General features: G+C 45.8%; 1 protein-coding gene across 2 annotated transcripts in view; it reads left to right on the top strand.

The window, feature by feature from the left end:
- Positions 1 to 23,025, top strand: part of LOC144754385 (ectonucleoside triphosphate diphosphohydrolase 8-like) — a 325,819-nt gene that overhangs the window by 121,879 nt on the left and 180,915 nt on the right. For both annotated transcript variants that reach the window (XM_078642100.1, XM_078642099.1), the window contains exon 4: positions 5,181 to 5,340. In XM_078642100.1, coding sequence (XP_078498226.1) covers positions 5,181 to 5,340 — 160 coding nt within the window. The remainder of the gene's footprint in view (positions 1 to 5,180; positions 5,341 to 23,025) is intronic.

Raw genomic sequence — 23,025 nt, 5'->3', positions numbered from 1 at the left:
GTGGGAAAGCTAAAGATCCATCCTTTTCTGTATACTTCATCCAAGTGTCTAACCATGTACATGTATCATGGCCTCTCTCTTATGTCATATACAAAACAGATGTACCCTCAGATGGTATTGGTACCCCTTCTCTACTGGGCACATCTCCCTGTATTAATGTCTTTAAATTTTTCAACATTTTCATTGTTTCGTATGAATATTTAAAATGTCTTTTACAAATATTTCTCGCAACAGTTCTAGGAAATACTTCCTTGTTTTCATCAAAACAACCAATACCAGCACAGCTCTCTATGATGCTGTCAACCTATCCCAGTGTGGTTCCACACTAACCAACCAATCACAGTGTGACACTATATATTGTCATTTAGCTCCCTGCCGTAGCTACCTCTCGTTTACAATTCAGCTCGCACTTCTCCAACAAATAGAATCAAAGCAAAAATTTTACCACAAAATGTTACAAAGCCGCAGCATAACGAATATCTCTTCAAATAAACTCTTCTCTGCTCCACTAAAAGGAAAATATAGGCTTTCACTCACTAAAAAATATAATTTAATCACTCATTCAAGGTGAAAACTAGACCAGTGTGACCTTACTTAAATCTTTATGATTATTCTCCCTGCACTGAGAAAAACCCTAACTAATGTACCTTTTCACTCTCACTAAAAGGTACCCTTTTCTGGTGGTAATGACAATGTCGCCTCACATACAGCACCTTCAAACCACAGCAGACAAACGTACTCTATCAATGTTGCTATAACGAACTGCGTGACTGTCTCAGTGCATCAATGACTGGGTGCATCAGTGTCTCAATGTGTCTGTAATTGGTTGCACAAGTCTCTCAGTCGATCTGTGAGTGCCTTTGTGCATTCAAAAGTAAGTATATGACGGTCTGACTGGTTCTGTGAGTGGATACATGAGTGTCTGAGTGTCTGAGATGCATGACTCTCTGAGCAGGTCTGAGTGCATGAGTCTCTCATTGGGTCAATGACTGGGAGCATGAGTGTCTGAATGGTTCTGTGAGTGGGCGCATTGGTCTCTGAGTGGGAATGTGAGTGGGTGTGTGAGTCTCCGAGTGTATCAGTGCCTGGGTGCATCCGTCTCTGAGTAGGTGTGTTAGTGACTGTAAGGGTGTGGGAGTATCTGAGTGAGTCTTTGGGAAGGTGTATGAGTGTCTGAGTGGATCTGTGAGTGGGTGTATGAGTGTCTCAATGGGTCTGTGAGTGAGAGCATAGGTCTGTGAGTGAGTAAGTGTATGGGTGCATCCATGAGTGTCTGAGTGGCTCTGTGACTGGAAGGACACGTGTCTGGGTGGGTGTGTGAATGGAAGCGTGAGTCTTTGAGTGGGTGAGTGAGTCGGTGTGTGTATGTCTGATTGAGTCTGTGAGTGGCTGTGTGAGTCTATGAGTGTATGAGTGAGTGACTGAGTGCATAAGTCTCTAAGAGGGCCTGTGACTGAGTGTGTGAGTGACTGTATCCCTGGACAGGAAATCCCAGTCACTGAGCCAATTCAGGAAGGATCTCAAGACCTGGCACTTCGACTGAACCCCTGCACCCAGATGGACCAGCAGCCTCCCCCCTCAGCACCTTGAGACCCTTACAGGTGTGTAGCTGTGCTATATAAACCCCTGGTTGATTGAATGATTGTATGGGTGTGTGAGTGGGTGTATGAGTGTCTGAATGGATCTATGAGTGGGTGTATGAGTGTCTCAGTGGGTCTGCAAGTGGGTGTGTTTGTGTCTCCTTGAGTCTTTGAGCACATATGTGAGTGTGTAAGTAAGTCTGTAAGTGAGTGCATGAGTATCTGAGTGGGTCTGTTAGTGGTGCATGAGTGCCCAGGAAGGTCTGTGAGTGGGTGTAAGAGTCTCTAAGTGGATATGATACTGTGCACATAAGTCTATGAGTGGGTCTCTAAGTATGTGTGTGAGTCTCTGAGTGGGTCTGTACATGAGTTTGTCACTCTCTAAGTGAGTCTGCAAGTGGGTGCATGAGTACCTGAATGGGTATGTGAGTGGGTGCATGCCTGGTGGAAGCCTGCACTGACGGCTGGTGGTGTGTGTGTCTGGTGGAAGTGGGCACTGATGGCTGATGGTGTGTGTGCCTGGTGGAAGTGTGCACTGATGGCTGGTGGTGTGTGTGCCTGGTGGAAGCGTGCACTGACGGCTGGTGGTGTGTGTGCCTGGTGGAAGCGTGCACTGATGGCTGGTGGTGCATGTGGCTGGTGGAAGCGTGCACTGATGGCTGGTGGTGCATGTGGCTGGTGGAAGCGTGCACTGATGGCTGGTGGTATGTATGCCTGGTGGCAGCGTGCACTGACGGCTGGTGGTGTGTGTGCCTGGTGGAAGCGTGCACTGATTGCTACTGGTGTGTGTGCCTGGTGGAAGCGTGCACTGACGGCTGCTGGTGTGTGTGTCCCTGGTGAAACCATGCACTGACGGCTGGTGGTATGTGTGCCCAGTGGAAGCATGCACTGATGGCTGGTAGTGTTTGCCCGGTGGAAGCATGCACTGATGGCTGGTGGTGTGTGTGCCCAGTGGAAGCATGCACTGATGGCTGGTAGTGTTTGCCCGGTGGAAGCATGCACTGATGGCTGGTGGTGTGTGTGCCCGGTGGAAGCGTGCCCTGACGGCTGGTGGTGTGTGTGCCCAGTGGAAGCGTGCCCTGACGGCTGGTGGTGTGTATGCCCGGTGGAAGGGTGCACTGACGGCAGGTGATGCATGTGCCTGCTGGAAGCATGCACTGACGGCTGGTGGTGTGTGTGCCTGGTGGAAGCGTGCACTGACGGCTGGTGGTGTGTGTGCCTGGTAGAAGTGTGCACTGACAGCTGGTGGTGTGTGTGCCTCGTAGAAGCATGCACTGATGGCTGGTGGTGTGTGTGCCTGGTGGAAGCGTGCACTGACGCCTGGTAGTGTGTGTGCTTGGTGAAAGTGGGCACTGACGACTGATGGTGTGTGTGCCTGGTGGAAGCAGGAGCATTCACAGTGATAGAAGACACAAATTAAACTGACGAAGAGGGAGGGGAAGAAGGGAGGGGGAGTGCGAGCAGAGGAACATGAATCACAGCTAGAAGACACAAATGATGCTGACCACGAGGGAGGGGTAAAAGGGAGGGGGGTAGTGGTAGCAGAGGAGCCTGATTACAGTAATAAAAACACAGATGGCAGCTGTGCATGTGCACGAGCTCATGAACGCAAGCTGTAGGCCAGCAAAAGCCTCTGGTGGCACTTTTAAAAGCCACTTACTTAATGTCTCGAAGAGACAGGCGAGAAATAAAATAGCACAATCGGCATAACAACATCTACCTTTCTGCCAAATTTGGTGTAATTCCGTACAGCAGTTCAGGCTGTAGGTTCGACAACGCGCTCCTATGGGAATTAACATTTCAAATGCACCCTTATTTTGCACACCTACTTCTCGGGTCCCACTGCACGGATTACCCCTAAACTTTCAATGACACACAGAATCTGCTTTGACGCTTTTTGGGGGGAAAATTTCATTAGGATTGGCCAAACGGCACCAAAGTTATAGGTAAGTCAAAAAAATTATTTTCCTATGGAAACTAGGTCCTAACTATAACTACCTACTGGCAGTCGCCATTAGGTTGTTATGGTTAAGATAATGTTCCCATAGGAAAAGCATTTTTTTGACTTACATATATCTTTGGTGCACTTTGACGAATCCTTACGATATTTTCCCAAAAAAAGTGTGCCAGTGATTCTAGTTGTGCATGGAATGTTTCGGGGTGATTCATCAAGCGGGGGCCAATAAAAAGGGGAGTCAAACGTTTTAAGTTTTCCTATCTTAATTCCCATAGACTCTTTAGACACACCTGCAGCCCGAAATGCTGGACGAAATTACACCAAATTTGGCAGACAGCTATCTTTTGGTCCGCAGATTGTTTTTTCCTATTTGGTGTTATTATATATATATATATGTGGTTGCAAAGTCTTTGTGAATAATGATGAGCTCATGCAGAGATCTGCTGAACTCTGATTGGCTGTCAGCACTTCAACCGAGAACTGTTGGCAGCCATCTTGGAACTCGGCTTTAGCTAAGTCACACAAAAAAGGAAAAAGGGGCTGGGTAGGAATACCCTGACCCCCAAACCTTGGTCTTGGGATCCCCTCAGGCCCCACCATGGCAAAAAAGCATTTTTGTTATTTAACTCAGAGATTTTTGTGAAAATTTGTGAAAATTGCGGTGAATAAAAAAAAATAAGCGCTGCCTCCCGCATTTATTTTTAATTAAGCCCCTAAGTGGGCCAGGTCCCGGGGGCATGGGGAGTTTATTTTATAAAAATGGAGGGGGGCACACAGGGCCCCCATCCTAAGGGTTTCATAATTGCCCAAGTAGAATGTCATTGTTAACCGGGGAGTCACGTGGACTAAAATTATGAAATAATATAGGGGGGCTGCATGGACCCCCCTTTGTGCCATGGGGACAACCACCTAACTGGAGCCAGATACTTTTAAAATGAAGGGGGGGCAGCACAGCCCCCCTCCCAGGCTATATACAGTCCTGGGAACAACCACTTCCCTGGAGCCGGCCCGTGCAGATCAAAGGAGGGGGGCCACTACCAATTCTAAAAAAAAAAAATCTTTTTAAATACAGCCCTGTTACTATTAAGCAAAAGTTCAGCATGTGAAATATATAGATATATTTTTATGTGATCACAGGCATGGTGGTCTGCTGATCCAACATACCAGGTCACAATACCTGTGATGGCGTCCACTCATAAAGGGCGAACTACCTCATGAATATTGATGAGCTTGTTCAGATTGCGACTCACTATGATTTAGAATTTTGTAAACTGACCTATTAGTACATAGGTCGGTTTGCAAAATTCCTTTCCATTTGGGAAAAGTCAGTGCACAATTTGCGACCACTTTTTGCAAATGGAGATTTCATACCTCTTTGTCCATGTTGTACAGTGGAATACGAAGTTATAATACAAGTAAACCAGACAATATGTAGGTGCTAATGATACAAAGGCTATAACTCATAAAAATATTTTTAAAAGGTAGCTGGACTATCCTTGACTTTCTTGTGGACTTCTACAAAGACAGTGGTGGGCAGTATCCAACTCGCCCTAAGCCAATTTTCTAATCTGGTGCCATCAGTCAACTTACCTGACATTGCCATGTTGCTAGGCTAATGATGTATTTTTAATCGCCTTCTGTAGGCTTTACAGCCCTGATGCTGCTCAAAGGATCCTAGAAGAAGTCTCCAGAACAATAGAGCGTTACCCCGTGAAATTCATGGGTGCCCGTATACTCACTGGATTAGAAGAGGGAGCCTACAACTGGATAACGGTCAACTACTTGCTGCATTCCTTCATGTCGGTAAGTCTAGGCTGATAGTAGGTGAGCACCTACCCAATAGGTCTCAACCAAAGAAGCCATGGTTACTGTGTCTAATGGGTAGGTGAAAGGGGTCTGAGGTCGGATTCTATAGGGTCTCGGCCCACATGCATCAACATTGTCATTTGCGATTCCCTATTAGCGAAAAATAAGGATTCACTAATAAGGAATCGCAAATGGCTATGCATGAAGAAATCGCTTAAAAAATAGCGATTTCCTAAAATTCCTTAATTGCGACTCGCAAATTGCGAATCGCAATTAAGGAATACCTCCCCATTCATTCCTATGGGCCTAGAGGCCCATAGGAATGAATGGGAAGACATTTTCAATTTGCGATTCTCACTTAGAGAATCGCAAATTGAGAATGCAATTTCAAGGGTGCCAGGGTGTCAAAAGGACACCCTGTTGCACCCCTGAAATCTGCCTATAAGTACATCTTGCACACGCACATGCCCCACGGGCATGTGTGTGTGTAAAATGGAACTTTGAAAAATGCACTTTAGGGCATTTTTCTAAGTTTTTGCAAATTACCATGAAGGTCAACTTCATGGTAATTTGCTCCCCCTATTAGCGAAATCGCTAATTTTTTAGTTTGATGCATTGAATTTAAGGAATCTCAATTTGAGATTCCTTACATGCAATCGCAATTTAAGTAATTGCAATTTTGCGAAAAGTACAAAAATTATGATGGATCCTAAAAGTTCAAATTGCATTCGCAAACGGCTGATTTTTGCAATTCGCACCATTTGCGAATGCAATTTTCAATGATGCATGTGCCCCCAGAGCTAAAACAGAAGTCAGTTTCCATGCAGAGAAGTATGGATGTTAAGCAGATACAAGTATGAATGTATTGAAGTACAGAAGGAAAAAGTGCCCTATATTTAGTTATTTTTCTATAGCATTTCTACACAAATGTAATGCCATGATAATGTACACAAGATAATCCCCATTCTTGCACAGCTTCTGTTTTCGTTATTCCCTAAGCATGCAGTGCTGGTGCCATGCAGTACCACAGGGATTTGAAATGAAGTACAAGGATGAGTGTGGTGAAGCACAGAAGGAAATAGTACCTTTTTATTTATTTATTTTCTTTTATTTAAAATCTTTATAAAGTGCACTATCACCAAAATGATATCCTGACACTATCAGCCTCAACCAACACGAGAAATAGCTGCTCAGAAAATGAAGAAGAATACCTAAAGTTAATGAGGGAAGAACCAAGTTTTCAGAATTTTTAGAACTTTTCTCCTATAGCACTTTCACCACCCATAATGTCATAGTACTGAGCAAAAGCCAATCCCCAATATTGTACTGCTGTCACTTCCTGCACAAAAGCAGTCCTGGCTGTACTGCAGGCACCCTTGCACCATGATGCAAGGATGCCTGTGTTGGCACTGGACTTGACAGCCACAAGTGCTCTAGCGCAGAGGGAGAGCAGGAATGTGCCTTATCTTAGTAGATATGTGTAATAAGCAGTGCATTCCTGTATTCTCCATTTTGACACAGAGCAGCAAGTAGACTTGTTGAGCTGCGCCAAATATTAGTAAATGTTCCCAAAAGTATGTAAAGTCGATATTTGGGACCCTACTTCTTTTTGCCGATGTTCTTTTCGCCGGAATACTGTTTTGCAACCATCATTGTTGGATGGCACATTATGACTGTATTATGTGTGCCCTTCAGTTCCTGCTGAAAAGGTTTACTCTTTGAGAGTAGAACAGGATCCGGACCATTCTATGATTCAACAAATATACACAATTACTGCAACCTGCTGCCATCAGTGTTGACTCCTCAAGAGAATATCACTCTTTTTGCCCAGGACTCATTTTGCCACCGTTGTAGTGTTGTACGTTCTCTCTTCAATAGATTATGGATGAAGGTAACAGCCTTGATCTTGGTCACATTGCCTATTCCCTCTCCAATCATCAACATATTGAATAGGTAAAAGGGGCGAGAAAAATGAGGTCAAAGTATCATCCTACAAAAATATCATGACCTAAACATCCACTACCAAAATGTTGTGAAGGTAAGTAAGAATACGTGTATTATTCTTAATTCCACATATATGTACCTTGACGATATGTACATCTTCAAGGTATGTGGACATAGAGCTAAGAATAACAAATGAGTTCATACATGTTAGATCTGTCATCCTTAGTGTGTTCTTACCTCAACCATTTTACTTGCTTGCCTCCTCTTTTTGGTTTATCTTTTTGTTGGCCTTAGGACTTTGAGCACTTTACCACTGCTGACCAGTGCTAAAGTGCACGTGCTTCTCCCCTAAACATTGTAATATTGGTGCATGCACAACTGGCATATTTAGCTTACTTGTAACTCCCTTGTAAAGTGGCATGCCATATAGCCATGTCTGTAACATAAATGCTATTAGTGGGCTTGTAGCATTGATTGTGCCACCCACACAAGTAGCCTTTCAAACCAGACTCAAGCCTGCCACTGCAAAGCCCTGTGAGCAGTTTACTGCCACTTCGACTTGGCATTTAAAACCACTTTCCAAGCCTTACACTCCCCTCCTATTATATATATGTCACCCCTAAGGTAGGCCCTAGGTAGCTCTAAGGGCAGGGTGCTGTATAAGTAAAAGATAGGAAATATACTTTTAAGTTTCACATGTCCTGGTGGAGACAAAACCTACATTCATTTTTCACTGCTGTGAGGCCTACTCCTCTCATAGGCTAGCATTGGGAATTCTTTGATACACTTTTAAGCTGCAATTCCTATTAGAAAGGAATAGCTGCATCATGTTTCATATCTTTAAAATGGTAATGATAAATCATCTTTACTGGTAAAGTTAAATTTAACATTACTAGTTTAGAAAGTGGGCATTTCTCTGCTCTAACTGCTCTGTGTGCCCTGCAGCCTGTCTCCAATACACATCTGGGTTGGGTGACAGTTACACTTTTTGCATTTCCTCTAAACATCCACAAACACAGAAAGGGTGGGTCATCAAAGACTTCCTTCAACCCTACAACAGCACCTGGACTCTGCCATCTGTGATCCCTGCCCTGCCTAGTGGTGACAATCCAGACCTGGGCAGATGAAAGGTGACTTCTGCAGTACAGCTCCATAAAAATTGACGCAGTGATGACAGAGCCAATCTGAAATAACGCATTGCCCGTCGACACGGACACATGAGCTGATCAATGACATCGCTTCGACAGACTGCAGGCTCAACATAGATGGATAGTGTGGCTCGACAATGATGCAGCACCTGCATCGTAAAGTGGTTTAGCGGAGAAGCCGCCCTCGCCTGTGCGGATCAGAACTGACTCATCGAGCCTTCAACTTCGACGCTTGCTCAATCCAAGGTACTTTTACACCAGCACCTGGGTGAGTACTGTAGCCGACCTGCCCTCCATTGTGGTTGGCTCAACTTTGAATTTACCCCGATTCAGCGCAACTCAAGAAACCCCTTATCTAGCATTGGTGATCATCGGTGAGGTTAGGACCTGTGTTTGTGCAATACCATACAGTAACTCATTCTTCAAAACAACACTACAATAATACCATTTCAAATTTTTTCAACTCTTCCTGATTGGCCTTTTTGATTTTTTCTGGTAAATTATGTCTCACTCTGGAGAAGCCACACCTGATCCAGCAGGAATTGATTTTGAGATGGCCAGGTTAGAGGTCGACACCATGCCTAAGTTGACAGATTTCTGCAAGGATTTTCAAGTTTCTACAAGAGGCTTCACCAGGAACGTGGAGTTGCAGAAAACATTGAGAGCCTGTACAGAGACCCAGGTTGCAGGGGATGACAATTCAGAGGAGGAGCAGTAAATTCCTGAGGAGGAGCATAATCTGATTTTTGTAGTCTGAAATAGCTCTGGGACTGCTTGAAGAGGGGGCCAACGCTGTGCTGGAAGCCGTGGTGATTCCCAGAGCAGGGAGCAGTGTCTCCTCCAAGCACCTAACCTGTCCCTAGTGGTGCTGGCAGACAGGAGGTAGGAGGGAAATTAAACCCGGAGCTTGCTAAATTGGAGCAGGCTTGAGAAGAGAGGAGGCTGGCCATGGAGGAGAGGAAACTGACCCATACGCTAAACTTCAAAGAGCTGGAAATTAGAGCCCCACGAGTGGGGTCTAGCAACAGCAATGGTGGCAGCATACCTGCAGTGTCCACTGGTGAGTCCAGAGTCAGGATTCCCAAGGATTTGGTGCCAAATTATGTGGTGGGGAATGACATAGACCAATGGTTTTCAGCATATGAGGTGGCTCTAAAAGTGCACATGATCCCAGAGTAGGTCTGGGATGGTAGTTTATGGAGGTATAAGCCCACCGTGGGAAGGGACACACTCCTTACACTAGAGGTAGAGGATCAGACATACTACACTTCTATCAAGGCAATTAAAGTCAGTAAGTTTGGACAGAACCCTGAGTGGTATAGGCTCAGATTGAGGGGCAGCCGCAACATCTCATCACAAACATGGGTGGATTTCCTGGATTATGTCAGCAAGGCACTGAAGGGCTGGGTGAGGGGCAGTAAGGTTGATGAATATTCAGGGCTGTACAACTTAATTTTAAAGGAGTACATGCATGATATTTGTTTTCCAGAGCTACACCAACACCTGGTTGATAGCAAGTTAATTAATCCCAGGAAACTTGCTGAGGAGGCAGACATCTGGGTCAGCACCAGAGGGTCCAAGAAGGCATCTGAGGGGGACTCCCAAAAGGATGTTCAAGGTTTACACCAGAAGAAGGGAGATAAAAAGACACAGTCTCTAAAGGTCCCCAAAACAACTCCAAGGGGAAAGGTCTGGTTCTCATTCTCAATCTGGCCAGCAAAAGAACAACTACCCTGATAAAAGTCAGCAGCCCAAGCATCCCCTGCTATGAGTACTATGAGTGTAGACACTACAAGGGGGAACCCAAGTGTCGAAAGAGCACCACCTCCCACTGGAGGAAAGGTCCCAGGGGTGGCATGTGTAGTGCTGTGGAAGGAGTTTGTCCCAGTTAACGGGACAGTGGGTTTAATGGCAACCCCAGTGTCCCTGAGTGACAGTGAGATGGTTCATAAGATCAATGTGTCCTCAAATACTATAAATATAGGCAATGGGTCGCCATCAATGGGCATGGTGTTGAGGTACTGAGGGATACAGGTGGCAGCATGACAATGGTAAGGAGTCAGCTGGTGTCCCCAGAGCAGATGATTCCCAATGCATTCCACCAAGTTGTGATGGCTGACAATAGAGAGGGCAGTGGCTCTTGTTCCATTTGACTGTGGGGGAGGGTTTCAGTTCTTCTGAAGGTTGCTCTGAGCCTACCATGCCTGTGAACTGTTTGCTTGGTAATTACCTTGAGCACACTACATGTAAGGAAGTGGTGCTCAAGACTCATATGGGATGTTGGAGTTACCTGAGTGGATCTATACTACCACATGGTCCATGGCTTCCCAGTATCAAAGTCAAAAACGCCTGAAGTCAGGAACAATGCCCAAGTCAGCTTCTAGGAACATGAAAGGCAGAAGGCATGGGAAACCAGCCCCTGAGTGTCTTCCCAGTGAGGTGGATGGGACATCTGAGGTGGCTTCCTTTGGTGACCTGCCTGAGCTTGCTGGATGGCACGTGGAAGGAGCACCCACCAAAGAGGAGTTCTGTAGGGTACAGAGGAAGAGCCCAACCATTGTGGGACTGAAGCAACAGGCCGAAGCCGAAGCAGCTGGTGATGCCTCTGGGAGTCATCACATTTATTGAGAGGACACCTTCCTTTACAGTAAGCCTAAGGCTCCTGTGCATGGCACAATAAGGGCCCTAGTGTTCCCCCAATGTTACAGGTCCTTTCCACTGGAGCTGGCTCACACAATTTCCCTGGCTGGACACCTAGGCCAAGACAGGTCCTTTGCAAGGCTTGTCCCCCACTTTTATTGACCTAAGAGCAGGAATTCCTCAGATGCATTCTGCAGTACTTGTGTGACCTGCCAGGCTAGTGGGAAGTCAGGGTAGAGGCTGAAAGCCCCCTTCAATCCCTTGCATATTGTTGGCATTCCCTTTGAGCAGATGAGCATTGACATTGCTGGGCCTATGGATCCCCAGACTGCATCAGGCAACAGGGTTATCCTGGTTCTTTTCCTCTGAAGGCCATGCATGCCCCTGTAGTGGCAAAGGCCCTGATGGGGATTTTTACCTGAGTGGGTTTCCCTGAGGAAGTTATGTCTCACAGCAGCACACAATTCAGGTCTGCATACATGCAGTCAATGCGCAAGGAGTATTGGCTAACCTACAAATTCTCCACCCCTTACCATCCACAAATAAATGGGCTCGTTGAGAGATTCAACAACACTCTGAATGACATGATTAGAGGCCTACCTGAGTCCCTTAAGAATATGTGGGACATCCTCTTGCCATGCCTGTTGTTTGCCTACAGGGAGGTACCACAATAGGGAGTAGACTTTAGCCTATTTGAGCTTCTGTATTGGCACCCTGTTAGAGGACCTCTGAGTTTGGTGAAGATTCCCTAGGATGTATAAGCCACATACTGGCTTTCATAAACCAAATAGCTAAGTTTCAGACAACCTGAAAGCCATTCAGGAGGTTATGAAGCAGTCAGTCAATCAATGTGGAGGGACTAGGGATTTAAGGGTCTGTTTCATTCCCCAGGGAAAGTACAAGGTTTATCAAAGAGGAAACAGACACTTGTAACACTAAGCCATTGGTTATGTAAATTTTAGAGTAACCTCAAAAACCCTATGCAATTTGGAATATAGCGGTATATATGGTTCATCCGCCCCGCATATGGGTTATTGGCCGTTATCATTGGTTACTCTAAATGAGTGATTTAGCCAGCCTCAACCGGAGGCACCTCTGGCATATAGTGCAGTGTCCAGAGAAGGAAAAAAGTGGTGTGTCTAAAACAAAAGAAAAAAGGGAGAATAAAGGGGGGGGTTTGTTAAAATAACTGGAAAATCACCCTAAATAGTTTTATTGATTGGTGTGATTTCCAGGTTGTTAAAAAACTGGTACTACTAAGTTGATCGAGTTACTAGATCACAGTAGTTGGAAAAAACACTTATTACATAAACGTCGACATGTTTCTGCTCCGTCGGCCCATAGGGGTCTATAGAGCATTCGTCAGGACTAACAATAAAATAGACAAACAGTGTTTGGATTACTCACACCTTTTGTGTTGCAATACGTTAATAACCTGTATATTTTGCAGGGTATTGACTCCACTGGTTTCTAAAAAGAAATAGGGAGAGAACATCGAAAAAAGGACACACTCATTTACTGACAAACCTGATTTAGGCTAGTGCGATTAATAGAATAACATTATTATTCATTCAATTCTTGAAAATTCAAGACATTTCATCTCTAAAATGGGGGAGGGTAGTGTAACCGGGTTGAGCTTATCGCGCTGCAGACAGGGTAATGAAAGTACAAAGCCGGCACATTCAGCAAGGGTACGTTACTTATAGTGCGCGTTAGCCTTTTATCTAGCAAGCAAAGTGGGTGAGTTGCTTTAAAAAAAAGGTACCGCCTAAGGAGCGCGTGGATTGAACTTATCGCGCTGCCGACAAAGTTATAAGAATACATAGCGGGCACATTCAGCAAGGGTGCGTTTCACTTAGTACGCGTTGACCTATTATCTAGCGAGTCTAGCATGTGCGATGTTTTTAAAGAGATGCAGCCTAAGGAAAGCGTGGAAACGCAGGGAGCCTTTTAGGCGAGATATGCGAATTAGTTATTAAACGCAGCACGTTCTCGTACCTTGTAACAGAGAGTACTTGCTTGCGTCGGGGGGCCCTCAGGACTCAAAGCTGTATTTGAAAAATATCGGGTTAATTAGTATTCTGTGTAGTCACCTTACCGAGATTCAGTAGGCAGTGCTGCGTGGTTCCGCCATTACCCGCGTGTGCCTGCAATTGCGTCTAGTGCTGACTCTGCCCCCGGATGCTAGTGAATCCGGCTGGGCGGACGTCTTTAAAAGGGGCAGGCACTCTTGACTCACGTGTTTACTGGCGTAGTGGGCTGATGTGTTTTTTCTGAAACAAAACTTTATTGTTTTCATCAAAGGGAAGTAAGAAGATTCGTTTTCTGAAAATGGTAATCTCTTGTATTAAAGGTGGTACGTCGTTGAGAGATTTGTATCATGGAACAAGATGGTAAATCATTTAGAGAATTGGTGATAGGGTATGGAATCATTAAGGCCGTTTTTGTGGGTTCTGAGGCGTTCCACCCACCTTTGTTCTTTCTCAAACAATGTTCTTTCACATCTCTGTGATTTATCGGTTAGCATTTCAATTACTGACCATTGGATGTCATCGCAGGAATGGCCTGCTAGCACAAAGTGGGTACAAAGTTTGGTGGTGTTCTTTTTTAGTCTTATGTTACTGCGATGTTCGCCGATCCTTATTTTTATCTTTCTACATGTCATCCCGATGTAACGTTTGCCGCAAGGGCAGGTCACAGTATAGATGACACGGGTCGAGTTACAATTCGTGTGTTGACGTTGCTGCCAAACAAAGGTGTCAGATAGCTGCAATGTTTTTGTAGCAGTTGTGGTTTTGCATGCAACGCATGACCCACACGGATAGTGTCCCGTTACTGGTGCCATAGTTATATCTCTTAGAGGGATTGCTTGCAGTTTTTTACGTGCTGGTCGAGTATGTACCAAGACATCCTTGATATTTTTAGATCTCCTATTGGCGAACCTCGGTCTGGGCCAATCAAATTGTCCGGTGTGTAGGATATGCCAGTTCTTGTTTACTAGTTTCTTTACTGCGTAAGACGCCTGGCTAAATGTTGTGACACAGGTAGTTAGATCAGGTACTGTTTCTTTTTCAAATGTTTGTAGGAGGCAATCTCTTGGTTGATTTTGTGCTCTCTTTTTGCAGAGTTTGATGGTTTTCTCTGTATAATTTCTTTGTCTCAGTCTGTCACTTAATTCATTGGCTTGCAATACATAATCAGAGTTGTTACTGCAATTCCTCTTCAAACGCAGGAACTGGCTGTAGGGGAGGTTGTCCCTCAATGGTTTAGGGTGAAAGCTGTTGTAGGACAAAATGCTGTTCTTAGCCGTGGGTTTCCTATACGTTTTGGTATGTAACTCATTATTCCTAACGAAAATAGTTATGTCGAGGAAGTCAAGGTTGCAGCTAGTAGCTGTATGTGTGAATTTTAGCCATGGATCAAGGCTGTTGAGCCAATTCATAAAAGACTGTAGGTCCAATTTATTGTCCCAGATCATGATGATATCATCAATGTATCTCTTCCAGTATAAAATACTGGAAGAAAAGGTGTTGTCTACATTGATTATGTTGAGTTCTTCAAAGTGACTGACATAGAGCCCTGCTACCGAGGGAGCGAAGGCGCTCCCCATGGATGTTCCATGGATTTGGAGGTACATGTCCTCTTCAAAAGCAAAGAAATTCTCCTTCAGTGCTAACTTACAACATTCTAGGATAAAATGTCTTGGTGTTTGGAATTCCCAATCTTTTGAGAATAAGACGTCTTCCAGAACTTGCAAAGTCTCGTTTTGAGGCAGACTAGTAAAGAGGGCTTCAACATCCAGGCCCACAAGGAGCATGGTTTCAGGATTAAAAGGTTTCTTATCTATTTGTACCAGGAGGTCTCGTGTGTCCTTTAAATATGCCGGTGTTTGTTGGACAAGAGGCTTTAGGAATTCATCGGCAAATCTGGAAAGTGGTTCTAATATTGAACCGATGCCCGAAACTATCGGACGACCTGGTGGTGGACTCCTGTTTTTATGAGTTTTTGGCAGAGAATAAAAGTAGGGGGTAATAGGTTCTTTTGCCATCAGGAAATCCGCTTCTTTCGGTGTAATCCAACCTTTGGTCTCAGCTTCATTAACCATAATCGAGATGGTGTTTCTCAGTCTTTCAGTGGGGTCCAAGTTTATCTTTTGATAAAACCTTGTATCAGATAGCAGAGCTAGGCACTGTGAGTCATATCCTTCTTTGCTTGGTTATGAAGCAGTGGCATGCCCAAAATGGTACCACTCTGGAAATGACTCCTGGACAGAAAGTGTGGGTGATGGAACTGGTGGAGCCCAGGGCCCTCCAGAACCACTGGATTGGGCCGTGTGAGGTGATTGAGAGGAAGGGTAAAACCACCTACTAGGTGGACCTCAAGACCACCGGGCAACCCCACAGGTTGCTCCATACCAACTGAATGAAACCCCACTTTGAAAGGTTTGAGCTCACCATGCTGTTGGTGACAGATGGAGAAGACGAGGAGGAGAGGTAACTTCTCCTCTCCCTTATCCCTCGGACTCCAAGGAGAAAGATGGGTCTTTGGATAGAGTAATCCTTTCCCCCAGTCAAACCCCTGAAAAGCAGAGTCACTGCCACCACGTGTTAGAACAATACTTTTCTCTGTTCTCCCTTATTCCTGGGACTACCCACCTGTGTACCCATGGTGTGGACACAACGGAATACCTCCCTGTGAAGAATACATCTTACAGTTTGTTGGATAAGGTGAGGGCCAGCATTAAAAGTGAAGTCTATAAAATGCTGAAATTGAGGGTGATAGAATCCTCCAGTAGCCCCTGGTTCAGGCCTATGTTTCTGGTACCAAAAGCCAACCCACCGGCACCACACCTGAACTGAGGCTCTGTGTGGATTATAGAGGGCTAAACTCAGTGACAAAGACAGATACTCATCCCATTCCCCGGCCTTATGAGCTTAGGTACTGGCAGTTCGCCCTGACATAAGCGTCCAAGGAGAGGTCAGCCTTCTCCACTCCAGAGGGCCATTACCAATTTTGTGTGATGCCCCTTGGACTCAGAAATGCCCCTGCCACCTTCCAGAGGTTGGTTAACCAGGTCCTTGCTGGTACAGAGGCCTTATCAGCTGCCTAACTGGATGGCATAGCTGTCTACAGTAGCAACTGGCAGGCCACCTCTTTAACCTCCAGGAAGTGCTTCAGGCTCTGCAACAGGCATGCCTGACTATCAAGGCAAGTAAGTGCCAAGTAGGGCAGGGGTCTGTGGTGTACTTGGAACACCTGGTGGGCTAGGGGTAAGATGCAGCCCTTCCAGGCTAAGATAGACACTATCATGGCTTGGAGCCCCACAAAGCTGAGACAAAGATCAGAGCATTTCTGGCACTATTGTTGCCCCCTTGACAGAGCTGACTTCTAAGAAGCAGCCCAAAAATGTGATTTGGACAGAGGCATGCCGAAAAGCATTTGACTCCCTGAAGCAGGCCATGCGCACATTCCCTGCGCTCAGACCCCCTATCTTCTCAAGGGGCTTGTATTCCAAAAAGGTGGCTCAGAACATGTCATAGGGGCAGTTTTACCACAGCCCAATGAAGAGGGGTCTGGACCAGCCTGCAGCCTTCATCTCCAGGAGGTTACTACCTAGAGAACAAAGGTGAAGCGCTTTAGAACGAGAAGCTTTTGCTGTGGTCTGGGCGCTGAAGAAGTTGAGTTCATATCTGTTTGGCACTCACTCCCTGATTCAGACCAACCACATGCCCCTCAGGTGGCTCATGCAAATGAGGGGTGAGAATCCAAAACTGTTGAGGTGGTCCTTTTCCCTACAGGGTACGGACTTTAGAGTGGAACAAAGACCAGGGGTAGACAACACCAGTGCTGATGGTCTATCCTGGCAGTATCCTGTTTCCCACACAAAGGGCTGTTCACCCACTACTGATAGTCTGGAACCAGGGTTGGGAAGAACGGGGGATCTGTGCACCTCAAGGACCTGCTTTAAGGAAACCCCACTTCAAAGACACAACTGGGTATAAGTATTGGGGCTCTGACCCTACCAAGACAGCACACTATTGGACCTGTGAAGAACTGTGCCAGAAGTAAAGACTGATGTGCTACAAAGGCTGCCACTCTGCTTGTCTGCTGCTATGGAAGAACTGCTTTTATGCTTTGCTGAGTTACCTGCTGCCTGCTTATCTTTGCCCTGGACAAGACAAGGATTGGACTCATCTCACTTGAACTCAGGATCTCCAAGGGCTTGCTGGCTTGCCCCTTGTTCTGAAGTCTCAGAGCCATCAAAGACTGCAACAGCACCTGGACTCTGCCGTCTGTGAGTCCTGTCCTGCCATGTGGTGCCAATCCAGTCCTGGGCACTTGTAGGGTGACTTCTACTGTACAGAACCATCAAAATCGATGCAGTGACAACTTTCCGCCGATTGGAGCCGAAGCATTGCCCCTCAATGCCAACGCAGGAGCAGAACGATGACATTTACTTCCACGGACTGCGTGGCTCAACAATGACAGACAGAGCGGCTCGATGACAATGCAGCACCTGCATCATAATAGGGTCAGAGATGAAGCCTTCCTCGCTGCGCTGATCAGAACCGACGCATCGAGCCTTCGACGTCAACACTTGCTCCATCTAAGGTACTTTTCCCCCAGGATCTGCATGAGTCCTGTAGCTGGCCTAAACACACAAGACGATGGACGGAATGTTGCTCAATGACAAAACATTCACCCCCAGTCACAGATCTGGGTTTAATCCGTCGTTATTTTGCTCACCAAGCCACCCCAGTTCAGACATGGCCATATGCAAATCAGTCTTGACCCTGTGCCTCATGGGAACAGTCCAACCCGAACTGCCAAGCAATGTCTTCCCTGGACCAAAATCAAGCATCCTAGGACCGGTTTCTGGCTATCAGCCGTCTTCAGCCAGGATAGCTTGACTCCAGTGGCTTAGTGAGCACGGGACCCAAGTCTGGGCATACCCTTCCCACATAGGGTGAACAGCAAAACACACAAGATGATGGACGGAATGTTGCACAATGGCAAAACATTCACTCCCAGTCACAGATATGGGTTTAATCCATCGTTATTTTGCTCACCAAGCCACCCCAGTTCAGACAGGGGTGTAGCCCTGCACGCACCCAAAGGCTTCTTCAAAAGGTTCTCTGATAAAGAGCCCCGTTTACGGGAGACCGTTAGGCATTGCAGCGCCGGCCCGACGAGGAGCAAAAGCCCTATGATGAAACATGACATCCTCCGGGGTGTGTGAGGGCATCACGAACAAAGACCTCCCTTTCCCCTCACGCCCAGTTAGGAACCGCACACCCCTCTGATACACAATTCTGACTATTCTAGGCCCCTAACGCTATTAGATTGGTTTGGACAAAGGGTTTTAGTCATTTTTAATGAATATTGAATTTTTAAACAACTTTTGTTTTGCTCATCTCTAAATAAAGTAAACAACGCCACCAAGTGGCAGACTGTCACAGGTGCCGATGTTGACAGTTAAGTGCTGGTGCTGTACACCGGAAACCACGGGCTAAATTAAGCACTGGTCTGCAGCAGGGCGAGCAGTGATATTTTTCGTAGACTGACACGCCAAGTGGAAGGATGGTACAATTACCCTCTTCTTTAGATATCAAAAGTGCTGCTATCGGTCATGCCTAGATAACTTGATGTTTACCTCCACTCGCCCTCTAAGATCTGGTGATTTTACCTATTGCACCGGACCATTACGGTCCTGCCTCTGGTCTGCCATCTTCACCAATCTTCTGCCCCCGAGTGACCTTTATGTGTTGGCTGTAATGTAGGTTATCTCCTAATGACCTGATCCAGCGCCCCCTTGGAGTGTGTGATGCACACAACTTGTCAGGCAATCAATTGGCAGCGTTAATTGGACCATGAAAATATCGTCGTAATTATACACATTAACATTTTTTAATCCTGATCCCTCATAATTAACTCAAGGGCATTGTACTCCTGGGACGCCTCAGTCAGGTCATGATGTTCCTTCGAGTTTGAGGCATGAATGATGGCTCGTGAGGGTGTTTTTTTATTGTCACATCCTTCAAATTCCCCAAACAACAAATATCTGAGAGCACCTGCAGGTGATTAATAGTATTTTTAACTTTACTGAATATTTATTTTCACTTTTCAACTTTCAAACTATTACACTGCTCTCACAGTGCCAGATTTGGAGACTTCAGTTTGCATGTACTCATGTATGTATCGGGAAGGTATCAATATGGGACAAGTTGGTTGCTATTAAAGCCCATAAAAATCAACTCTCATCTCCCCTTATAAAGGCATGATTCTGGAGCTGATACTTGTACGAAGGATAATGGGTAATTTCACCACATCCATTGGGTGGGTTAAAATAATCGCACTTTTCTTAGATATATGGCAAGCCAAGTAAGGATGGGGAAATTGCAGGGATGCTACAAACTGCACATAATATGTGGAACATGGAACCGAACAGTTGAGGATTCTGCATGCCACTACATACCAACTAGAAACTTGCAGTTGGCCTCCTCGCATCTGGTCCAGTACCACTCCGTCGTGAGTCTTTGGCCCAAGATATGAAAACACCTCGACCCTCTGCTCTGATCTGAAACTACTAATCCTCAGTTCAAGAAACTCATGAAAACAAAGGCTTTCAGATCAGACAACTAAGGAATACATGAATAAATAAATAAATAACAGTAATGACTTGTCCCACTTCTAGGAATGTGATGGCTAGTAGTATTTTCTTTTTCTCCAGAGTTTTATATAGCACAAACATGACCCGAAGGTATAGGGTAGAGAGCGCTTTACATGAGCACTAGTTACGTTACACAAGGACACGTTCATTTTTGTTAGGCACGTGGACATTAAGTGATTTGCTCAGAATCACAGGATGTTGAGCGTCATTGCTGAGACTCAAACCCGGTTCCCCATTAGGCCACATCCTCTCCCCAGTAGTTGTATTGGTACAGTTATTGGCAGTGCAGGAAGGGGCAATAGGTTGTAACATTGCAGTGGTGTCCTGATAAGGGCCCGACACTTATGTTTTTTTTACAAATAAATTAGGCACTGAATGAATGGATGGTAGACACCATAGCTGCACAGACAGAGGCAAGTGTGGTAGCCATTGATCTATCTCCGCTGAGAATGAAGATGACAAAAATTCCTTTTTTGCACTTGCTGTTTAAGCGCCAGGAGGCGCTTAAAAACGTCACCAGCCCCACTGAGAGGGGGAATTCCTTTTTTGCCCTTGCTGTTGCTTTGAGACTTCTTCAGCCACAATTCCACCGCTGACCCTGTGTGTTCTTCGCGGACCCGCCCGCCTGTCTCCCGCTGCCTTGCCGCTCTCTTTCCACCTGGAGCGGAGCCGCCGAGTGGAGACCGGCGAGGGGCGCACTACAATATCCAGCAGCCCTAGCGGTGAGCCGCCTCACCTTTAAGCGCCAGGAGGCGCTTAAAAACGTCACCTGGCGGGACGCGAGCGGGACGCCGGGCGAAGCCCGGGCCAAGGGCGGGCCCGTTTTAGCCCGTTATAGACTGGTAAGACTGGACTGGGCCGGGCTATTTGCATTTTTTTGTTGTTGTTATTTTTCTTTTTTTACCCTTCGTGTTAGTTAATTACTAGTCTATCATTGTGACACAGAGCTTGCTGACATATTTACTCGTCCCCCTCATCTATTTGTTTTTCAACCTTTTTGACAGCACAGCTCAATTTACCTTTCCCTGTTTCCGTCATGCACAGCTAACAGGCCCGATAGATCAGTTTTTCATTAGGACAAACGAGGCGATAGATCAGAACATAACCCTGTTGCAGCGTAGGGTTTCTCACGAGCTGGCAATAGCGAGAAGGTCTTCCATGGGTCCCCTTGCTTCTGCTTTAACCCCGACTCAGTCAGGGCCGATCGCCCCCCTGCTGTTGCCATCTGAAACTATAGTAGAAATCCACACTGTCCCTAGCACTGTGGATCTCTCCGCCACCCAACTCTCCCTTGATTCACATCTATCCGATGATTTAGAAAAAACGCCCGATTTGCATCGGTCCCAAACACAAGTTGAACCACCAGCAAGTAACATCAAGGGGAGAAGGGAGGGCGCCATATCAAAACGGGTGAAGAAAAAAAACATCAATTCCAACTCAAATAAAGGTATATCTTCCCCGAACATTCAGGTGCAGAGATTAAATCAGACCTCCCAGTGTGTTCTAAATGCTAGCAATACTCCTTTAATTAATCTTTTAGAAACATCCCAGAATGTAAATACCATGGGGGCGGAGGAGGGTACATGCAATGCATACGCATCTAACACTCAATTGCTAAAGAGTATAGGGGAGCTTTTTAAACGCCACCTACATCCCGTAGAGCGAAGCCTAATGAATATTGAAAAACAACTAGCGAAGCTGAATATACCACCTTTTAGTCAGAAAACATTAGGCCCAACCAACTCAGGGGGGGGGGAAAGCAGAGATAATCAGTACATCGGCCCAATTAGTTCAGCGTGATTCTTGTGTGAAACCCACACAAACTGCTAAAGTTGTTAATTTGCAACCAGAGCGGAATAAAACACCAGTTACCTCTCAGGCTCCCCCCAAGGCGGGGCAGGTAAAATCTAATACAACACAAGTCATCTCCCAGGCCATCCCCGGTGTGGAGAAAGGTTCAAACCAGACAGCTAAGCCAAAAGCCACATCTCTTATACCACCCAAAGTGATGGCCGCGCAGCCTTCGGGGGATGGAAAGAAGGGAGCGAGGTTCAGGCGCCCAATACATCTACCTCCCGAAGCAACTCCTTTTACTGTCATTCTTACAGGGGTTCCAGAGTTGCCCGAAAATACAGATGAACCATCCTGGTCCCTTCGAAATAAGGTGCTGCAGTGGCTGAGTCTTAATAGACCTCTGCAGTCACCAAATCCCAGTAGAATCTCCTCGGTAAGAAAGTAAGAAAAAGTATACAGGGGGACTGCATTATAGTCAACTGTGACCATCCCGCCACGGTTGATTATATTTGCTCTTGGCCTAACTTGGCAAAAAGGGGGGGGATTGATGCCCATCGTCTTTCCTTTTTCTATCCACCAGCAAATATCCTTGAATATGGAGCCACTCAAAACTGGGAAGAAGGTCCAGAGTGGACCTGGAACCAAGTGGGTCGCTGGAATAGGAATTGGAATAGAGAATGGGAAAATGGGTCCTGGTTTCCTAGAAGGGAGCAGTTCAATCTGGAAGGCTGGAGGGGTATCCCAACAAGAAACAGATATGACTGCCTAGAAATGGTCGATTGACCATTAGAAAACTCAAGCATGGCAGAACAGGTTTATAGAACCTCTATTGCTTCCCCATTCCTAGGGAGAGATCTCAAATTGTGTAATAAAAAACACTCCCCCTGTCAAATTAGCTTAACTTGGCCAAGTACTAATCTTGTCCTTCCCCGGGTCCTGGTATCATCCTCTTTACTTGAATCAACCACGGGCCCCATTAGCGTGGGGTCCGATGTAATAGATCTTAATGAGGAATATAAAAATAATGTCCCCTCTGACGAAATAAACATGGGAAATCTAGATACAATAGGGCCTAATGAAGAAAACTGTTTGAGCCCTAATTTGAGGGAAATAGAACCAACACAAACTGATAGGAGATCTAGCGTGGCCTTAACAACATGGAACATTGCAGGTCTCGCTAAGAAGTTGGGGGATCCTACATTCCTAGCCTTTGCCGATACCCTTGACATTATATGTTTTCAGGAGTGCTGGGATCAAGAGGAGTCCCACATAGAATGTTTTAGTACTCACATTACACCGTCTATTCAGGGTAATCGAGGCAGGGGTTCTGGCGGCCTCTGCACGTATGCCTCTAACCTGGCAAATTTGTCAATGAAGAGCTTAGAGTATGCGGGGGTCAATAACAAGAGGTCTAATTCCTTGCAGGGTTTCTTAGTCAAAGGGAAAGGGCTGAGCATTCTTCTGATTAATTTATATAACAACATC

This window comes from Lissotriton helveticus, chromosome 5_1, assembly GCF_964261635.1.
Source record: "Lissotriton helveticus chromosome 5_1, aLisHel1.1, whole genome shotgun sequence".
NCBI lineage: Eukaryota > Metazoa > Chordata > Amphibia > Caudata > Salamandridae > Lissotriton > Lissotriton helveticus.
The sequence above is the reverse complement of the archived record's forward strand: the minus strand, read 5'-3'. Positions and strand labels throughout refer to the sequence as shown.